Source organism: Natrix helvetica (assembly GCF_964273705.1).
Source record: "Natrix helvetica genome assembly, chromosome: 5".
Lineage (NCBI taxonomy): Eukaryota > Metazoa > Chordata > Lepidosauria > Squamata > Natricidae > Natrix > Natrix helvetica.
In genome coordinates, this window is record NC_138551.1 from 70,391,764 (window position 1) to 70,400,568 (window position 8,805).

General features: G+C 43.4%; 1 protein-coding gene across 1 annotated transcript in view; it reads right to left on the reverse strand.

Annotated features, from left to right (window-relative positions):
* The window catches only part of EBF3 (EBF transcription factor 3), a 193,383-nt gene extending 185,316 nt beyond the window's left edge, over positions 1-8,067 (reverse strand). The window contains 4 exon segments of the mRNA XM_081954292.1: positions 5,335-5,390; positions 6,194-6,257; positions 6,689-6,845; positions 7,244-8,067. Of these exon segments, the coding sequence (XP_081810418.1) occupies positions 5,335-5,390; positions 6,194-6,257; positions 6,689-6,845; positions 7,244-7,377 (411 nt within the window). The 5' untranslated portion in view covers positions 7,378-8,067.
* Positions 8,068-8,805: the final 738 nt, after the last annotated feature.

The following is an 8,805-nucleotide window of genomic DNA, read 5'->3' on the forward strand; positions in this document are numbered from 1 at the left end:
GGAGGAGGAGGGTGGGGTATTCTTTTGGCATGAAAAGAAGTTGCTTATTTATTTCGCTGGGCTGGTTCCATGTTTTGTCAGGTTTGTCAGAAGACCCATTGACATCAGTGATGGTTATTTCTCTCATGACTGAAGTCCCATGGATTTCAAAGGCTCTGCTCCAAACATGACTAGAAACTGTTTCCTCACAAAAGATTGATAGCCTCTTCTACCACCAACCACCTCACTGAGGGATAAAGCCTGTCCTCATTACCGTTATCTTGGCATAAGGGTTGTTGGATGCCACTAGAAGACCATATAAATCAGCAGTTAGGAAACGACAAGCCTGGATCTGACTATTCTTAGGTCTTCAGCCCATCCAGCCCAGTGGGTTTTGTGCACAAGGAAGCCACAGGCATCTCTTCAGATGTTAAAATTAGGTGTGGGGACTGAAGAGGACATGTGGAGGATAAAATATTTCTCTTAATGATCTATTTCCCCCTTTGTTTACCTGTCAAAGAAACATTTGTCAATGTCATACATTATTTTCCTTCCTGTTTTCCTGAGTCAGGAGCCAGGCAGGCAGAAGAGAGGACACCAAGACCAATGAAGCTTTTCTCCGGCTGGGCAGCCCATCATCGTCATCCTAACTACATTATCTTAGAATGAAACCCAACAGCCATCATCTTTTAAGGAATCAGAATCTGAGCACGATTAATACCAATTATTTGACTTTTAGTCAAAGAATTAGATTGCTTTCCTTATTGCCTTTTCTACCTACTGATCTCGCTTGCTCTATTTCCCTCATATTCTGTGCACTGAAAGCTACTACAGTTCCACTTTGTTGAGAGAATAAGTCTCACTTTGTTTCAACTGGTCTCCATAAAAGTAAGCAGATATTTCAGGTATGCTCCCTCTACTTCTATACTGATTCATTACATAAAGCCAGACCTTAGCAGGTACAGGTTTTAAAATAAATGTAATTAAAAAATACAAGTAAGACATACGTTCCTACAATACTATCACCTAGAAATCTCCCTGGATAGAACTATTCAGAAGGACAAGGACAAGGAAGAGGAGGATGAGAAGAGAAAGAAAGAAAAAAGAAAGAAAGAAGTAGTAGTAGCAGTAGTAGTAGCAGCAGCAGCAGTAGTAGTAGAGGTAGTAGTAGTCCCAGTTAAAATGTAAATTGTCATTTCATCCCTCTATATTATTCCTAGTTCTTCCTATTTTGGTTTACTAAACCAATCCAGATTAAGAGAAAACCCCATCCCAAAAAATAAATAAACAAATAATAAAATATGGAACACTGTGCGATTCAGATCTCTAAGATCAAGTCTTTTCCAAGGTAGGCATTCCCTATGGGAAACTATTTAGTTGTGACAGGTTTTCTTCTAACATGCATATTTTTGACAGAGCTAAAAACTGAGGTGGTTTTCTTTCTTCCCAATCTACCTTTGTAAATAAAATCATGTAATGTAATATACAAAAAACAATTTTGTGGTAACATGTTATTCCAATTAGAATCAGAGTATAATACTTTTTATTATACCCTCCTGAGGTTTGGCTTAACAAGCAGCACAAGAAAGAAACATTATTTCTTCCCTTAAAGCACAAAACTTTGATTTGACTTTTGGACTCAGCCACAGTGCCTTTTGGATAGCAATAGTTCCCAGTTATACAAAATTATTATTAATTCTTACGGTCTTTGAAGCCAAATCTTTAGAACATTCTCAATGGTTGACAAACAGGCCCTGCCGATTTGTGAAGTTTAAAGATTGTCCCTGCCTAATTAGAAGGATTTTATGGCTATTGTTCATGCAAGGATCAGTATCCATGTTCCTTTCTTCCTTCCCAACACAAATCGCATAGCATCATTTTAAAGGACACGGAGAGTATTTCAATTAGATTTAGCAACCTACAAATCAGATACCATGTAATTTTTTGGGTAATGGCCGGATGCCTTTTGCCCCCCAACCAAGATTAGTGCAAATTGATGGGCCCAGAAGGACTAGATACAAGGAAGTAGGCCTTTTATAAAAGAAAAAGCACCTTTTATAAAAGAAAAAGCACGGCTACTGCTCCTTCGGCCCTTATTCCCTGTATGTATATACCAGGCGTTTCTTTTCGAAGAGCGCTCATAGAGCAAATTACAGTTTATTTTCAAGTCGTTGAACTCTACCTCTCTTTCTCCTCCTCCCGATCAAAGAAGCGCCTAACCGCCTTGAGGAATCCCAGCCGCGTGAACTACAATATGACTATTATCGGTCTGATATTTGGGGAAGAAAAGTGCTAATGGGCAATCTGGTGTTTATTTTGAAACTGCTAACAATGATTTTTCTTGGGTAAAAAAGGCAAGTGTGTCTGGGCACACGGTTGAATGGGTTTTGAGCAGAGGCTCTAACAGATGGTGCGGAGCTATAGGTGCGTTCTCTCTCTCTCTCTCTCTCTCTCTCTCTCTCTCTCTCTCTCTCTCTCTCTCTCTCTCTCTCTCTCTCTCTCTTTTCTCTCTCTCTCTCTCTCTCTCCCCCCCCCTCCACACACACGCTCTCTCTGCCATCTTTCCCCCTCCCCTTCTCCAGACTTCGGGGAACAGTTGTGGAGCCTAACCGGCCTGGGAGCAGCAGGCACTGCAAAACTCGGTTGGCAAAGAAGGTTTTCGCCTTCCGCCGCCGCTGCCGCTCTTGCCCTTCCCCCGCCCCAGCCCAGCCTCCCCCGGAGAAAGCGAGAGCCCGGACAGCCTCCCCTGAGCGCGCCAGCTTTTCTCTTCCCGGCAACTGAGGCAAAGACGCGGAGCAGCGGCGGCCCTGCAATCTCTGCCTGGCTCTTCCTCCGGAAGGCCACGGCTGACTGTGCATCAACACAGTAGTCCTTGCACGAGATTCTTTCTTTCTTTCTTTCTTTCTTTCTTTCTTTCTTTCTTTCTTTCTTTCTTTTTCTTCCTTCCTTCCTTCCTTCCATTCTTCTTCTTCTTCTTCTTCTTCTTCTTCTTCTTCTTCTTCTTCTTCTTCTTCTTCTTCTTCTTCTTCTTCTTCTTCTTCTTCTTCTTCTTCTTTTCTCCTCCTCCTCCTCCGTCTTTCTCCCTTCTCTTTCTCCTTCTGGTGTTTCTCCTGCTTTGCTTTCCCCCTCCCTCCCAGCTTCCCTGCTATCCCTTTCTCCTAGCCTAGGCCTCAGCTGCCTGTGCTCACTGAGGCCACACTGGGCTTCCCATTCCTACCAGCTCGGTTGCCTTCGTTGCAACCGGCGCTGTGCACGGTGCAGAAACAAGTAGAGGAGGGGACGGGGGGGGGAGGACACGAAGTGCCTCCATCTCCCTTCTTTTCGATGCCACAAGCTCTCGGGAAAAGAGCTTCTCCCTTACCTAACCGGTGTTTAAAGCAACGTTTGGTGCTGGCTCTGCTGGGAAAGCGGCGTCCTGCCAAAGAAAGTCCTCGTCGTGGACTCCGGGAGTGGGCCTGGTTTTCCAAAGATTTCCCCGACAAAAGCTTTGACCTGTCTGGAAAGCTTGAAGTAGCGTAGGACCCCTCAGATAACAACCAGCACTGAGGGGTCTGAAAATGTTGTGTTGTTCTTGTTCTTGTTGTTGCAGCAAGCCATTCCACTTCGGGTGATAGTTACTTTGCTTGGGATGAATCCGCGTATTTAGATGTGATTTATTTTTTATTTTGTAGCACCAAGAGAAATCCATAAACTGTCGGTTCAGCGCCATTGACTCTTTGATCAGTTACTGGGCTATTTTCCGCCGCCGCCCCCCCCCCCCGCCTCTCCTCCATCAGCGAAGAGAGATTAAAAGCTTGTATTTTCTGCAGTGGAACTCCTGCAAGAGTCCGCAACTTCATGGCTAATAAAAACGTGCTTTAAAATTGTTTCTCTCTCACACACACTCTCTCTCTCCTTCATTCCAGAGCAGTGAAACCTACAGAGCTGCCCATATTATCCTCTTAATTAGCCTACAGCGATTTCCGAAAACATTTAGCTGTTATGTACAAAGGAAATAAGAAGACATTGTCAACTCGAGAGCGCTCCAGAGTTTAAAAGGGTGCTTCTTTGTAACCTATTGAAAAAATTATTGGAGGGCACAACGCCTCCGCCTTTGTCAAGGGACTGGCGTTTGCCTGTCAGATCGGGTTTTCTGCAAAAGAATACCACTCATTTACTGCTGGGGGCATTTAAATCTAACCCTATTTTTGTCAAGAACACTGAAAACTTTCTGCTTTCAAAAGCAGAGTGGAGGGAAGGGCGCTTGAAAGCTTAAACTAACTGAAATGAGGTCTTAAATGTATCATTAAGGAAAACAGTCTTTTGTCCTTAATGTTTCATTTTTAATTTTTCCAAGTGATGACAGAGAAAATACATTCCTCTTTCTGTTCTATCATAAAGAAAGACCCCAAAAATAATGCACCGGGCATTTTATAAGGGATTAGCATAGAGACTGTATTATTTGCGAAAGATACAGTTCCCTTAATTTACTGGTTCATCCAAAACAGAAGAAGCACACTGAAAAGCCAATGAATGAATCTCTTAGAAAAATAAAATAAAGCCAAGAGACTGAATCTTTCAGTCAACAGCTAACAGGCAGTTTTAAAACAATTAGTTTTAAAGGGAGTTTGGATAACATTTGTAGTTTAGAAAGTTGTCCAAAACATGCTGAATAATTTAACAAGGATCAGCTTGTAATTATGTTATTTACAAGGGATGACAGAGGTTTGAGGAAGAAACAGGAGCTGATTTCAGAGAAAACGGACGGGTGTGGGTGACCTCTGGAGCATGGAGCTTGAATTATGGAGATGGGGGACTGCGAGGTGAATCCGGACTAGTGGAGAACAAGATGACTTTTCACCTCTGCACATTTAACTTTTACATCCCAAATAACTGTCTGATGATTCTAAATCATCTCTTTTAAAAGGAAGAGGAAGAGAGAAAGAGGAAAATAATTGGGGGGGGGGAGAGACAAATCACCTTTCATTTTTAGTGCCACAAGATTAAAACCTGATTTTCATTTTATCATCCCTGTTACAAAATTAATCCTCCAAATTGTTCTAAAATAACATTAGAGCGCTTTTCTCCAGGGTTTAAAAATAACTCCATATAACTCTCCAACATTTTCCTTTCTGGTCATTTCTCCTTTTCCTAACTACCACCACATGGAACTATAAGTGCAGATGGCAAGTTTAAGGTAGTAACCACAAAACACTTTCAGGTCCTAAATATTTATCCTTGGTATAGAATGTTTAAGTAACACATAAGAGAGGCTCATAGAAGAAGAGTGTCAAAAACCTATCCAGAAAAGCCCTGCAGAAACAAGACCCAACTCAACAACTCATCGACTCTTAGAAAGCTTTAAACTTCTCTCACCTGTTTTGTCATAGAATCTATTAGCCGAACGTACAAATCCTGTTCCGTTCTAACCCCTGAAAAAATGGAAGAAAAACCAGTCAGAAGGCATCTAGCATGAAAAGGACCATGGGTTGAGCAAGATAAGTTACACAGATACAGCATGTATTCAAGCTTACTTAAGAAGTTGAGGGGGTGTGGAAAAGAGAGATAGAGAGAATGAATTTAAATAAAAAGAATTAAAGAATATAAATTGTGGACTGACTGAAACACATAACCCAAAGAAACAGGAGACAGGAGACTGCCTGTTTCATTACAATAGTCTAGGTTATTGTAAAGTCAAAAGGAAAAGAAGATGGCTTGGATTTCCGAATGCCATTTCCCTTATCTCTTTTGCTACCAAGCTTCCAGACTCATCCAACCTGGGTGTGTAACATCTGGCATGTTAGAGGTAGACGGCACAATAATTAACATTCATTTGCCAAAGCAGAGCAGGGAATATCTTAAAGGTGATGTTATGCTGGAGTCAATATTGATTCCTGGTGGGTTTTTATTTATTTATTTATTTTGGCTTTGTTTTGTTTTCGTGCATGTGTTTTGTTGTTGTTACTTTCTACTTCAAGACAGCCAGTTAATCATGTAAAGGACCATTGACTTATTGATCTTTTTATGTTTTGTTTCCATTCTATGCCATGAGAAGAGTCATGTTCATAGTCGGGTAATTTTAATCTCAGAAATCTTTATAATCTTTGTTTCTTTGGGGTTTTTTGCTGAAAGAGCCCCAGAAAGAAGGTAGCAGTTTTCCAGCATATATAAAGATATGCACAAAAACAACCACAACAAAAACAACAACAAAGAAGCATGGTTGAATGAAACTTACCATTACTATACAATAACTGGAGTTTATAGTGAATCCCATTGTTAGTTTTTTCATTGTTTGGCTCCTGTAAGTAATAACAAATAATTGCATTTAAAAAAAATGTTTTTATTTTTGCGAAATACCGTGCATGGCCTGTAACTGCTCATACTGTCATACATCTACTCCATTTCCACTACCGAGAGATTTATTTGGTTTGCTTACTGTTGCAGCAGAGACGGTTTGTCTGCTACCGAAAATGTGACTTTTCCCTGTTCAAAGCAACCCGTTGGGCTGAGGCAACTTTGCAAGCAAGTCTTAAAGAGGCTAATCCTGGCATCAGAACTTGGGGAAACTACACGTGGTTTGGACGCCTCTGGAGTCCCGTTATAACTGGCAGCATCTAAGTCAAGGTAAAAATTAAATCTAGCCCTTGGAATCAGGCTCAAATAGCATCAATTCCTGTACAACAGTTTTGGGAAACGGACATTACATTTAAAAACAAAAAGCAAAACTTACTTTATCTTTTTCCACAAAGTCCACAAAAGCTGTCCTTTCAATCTCCACTGGCTGTCCCTGCCTGTCGTATAGAGCTAAGACGAAGTGGAAAAAATTGGATTTTCTGAGATTGGAAGGCGGCTGTTTCTCGAAATGTGCCCGAGCCAACCCAACACCGCTGCGGGGAGAAAAACAAGACAATGTCTCGGTGAGAATTGGAGACCCCCCGGAGAAAAAGAGGGAGTAGGGACTTGAAGGGGGGGCGGGTAGAGTGAGGAGGAGAGCGGCTTCTGATTAAAAGAAGAAGAAAAACAAACCATGGGGAGATGCTGGGAATTATTACGTTTGGGGAAAAACGAGACTTTCTTGATTTGTCGCTTTAGCCGTAACGCGATGTAATGGAAGGCGAGAAAGAGGGAGAAGCGCCTTGTGCGCACGGGGTTGGGGGGGGGGGAGGTGGCATTGAAGCGGAGTTCAGAGAGATTGCAATTGATGCAAAGCGCGGGGGGCGATTTACGGCCGGTGTGCGAAAAACACACGGGAGGAAAGAGAGAAAGGATCGTTTGGCACACGTACCTTTGCGCGGCTGTGTTAGCATCCACTACCCCAGCAGTATGCATCCATGATCGGACTGGGTTCATTCCACTGCCCAGCGGTTCTTCTTTCATGGTCGTCCCACCTCGTGGTATATTTTCCTGAATCCCAAACATTAAAACAATTTGGGGGCAAAACCAGCTTCTAACCAAACGGGGCTAAAAAAAAGACGATGGGAAATGTCAGAGAAAAGGGGGGGAAAGGGGGAGATAAGTTGGTGGCTGGTGTTTCTTTCTCTGTGGTCCCCCCTCCCGCGCTCTTTCCTTTCTCTCTCTCTCCTTGGCGACCGGAATAGAAGCGGCGATTTTACTCCCCGCGAACCGAAGCGCCGTTTCAAGTCGTCCTTTCCGTCTTCAATCTGTCCCGGCTTGGCACGACATAAACAATATACTGAGCAGTTCTACTTGGATGGCGTTCCAGTTTGGAGATTTAAAAAAAAATTAAAAATAAAACTTAAAAAACAACAACCCGGAGGGTTGAAAAGGGAGGGGGAGGGGAAGGAAAAAATAAGTTTTTGTTGTTGTCGCCTTTTTTTCAAAAAAAAAAGTAGAAATTACAGCCGTCCGTATTCAAAGGTTGTCTTTTCTGTCCTTCCTTCCGTTCTTTCGCAAATAAATATAATTTTTTTGTGGTTTGTTTGCAGAGGCTTCTCAATGTGGTGTCATCCTAGTAAAACAGCATCAAAAAACCTTCAGGACACTGCTGAATCGACCACTTCTGGCAAGGCTCTCCTGCTCCAAAAGACAAATAAACGAAAAAATGATTACCATGGAGGTGTTCCCGGACACAGGAGAGCGCGAAGAGGGGCCTTTAGCGTCTTGCAGAATGGATGGGAAGCGTACAAAACTCAGCCTTCTATCCCCTAGGAATGGAACCTTTCCCGGGAGCCAAAACTCTAAACCCCCGGGAACTGCGCTGTCAGATTCTGACGCTCGGGAGGCGGGGCCATCGCCATATATGGGGGGGCCGAGCAAATCCTCCGGTTAGCCGAGAGCTCCACAGCTTGTTTAGTCCTGACTGACTGCTGCAGCCGCCGAGTGCAGCGCCGCGCCTCCCCCTCCCTTATAACTCAAGCCTTTTTTTTTACGAGATTGTGTGTGTGTGTGTGTGTGTGTGTGTGTGTGTGCACATACAAGAATATGAATATATATGCATGCAACACACACGCGCGCCGGCAGCCAATGAAGTTACAATATTTAAAAAAAAAGTCACAGCCCAAGGACAGCTGGAGCGTCTCTCAATTTGCAAAGAATTGCGAACGTTAAAAAACCCAGTAAGCCTAAATATCAACAACAGAGACCGAGGCTGTGTGCGTGCGTGGGTGGGTGGTGGGTGTTAAGCACGAAGCATTACAAAGCGCCGGGCTACTCCCGACACCTTCCTTCCCAGGCACGGCAAAGAACCGGGAAGTCTGCGCGCGTGTGCCCGAAGGAAGAGGGAGGGGGAGCTCGCTGCGCGGCAGATACAAATACATCGGTGACCGGAATCCTCCCCCCCCCTCAGGCACGCACATGCCCCCCCACTCCCCCCCCCTCTTTACAGCG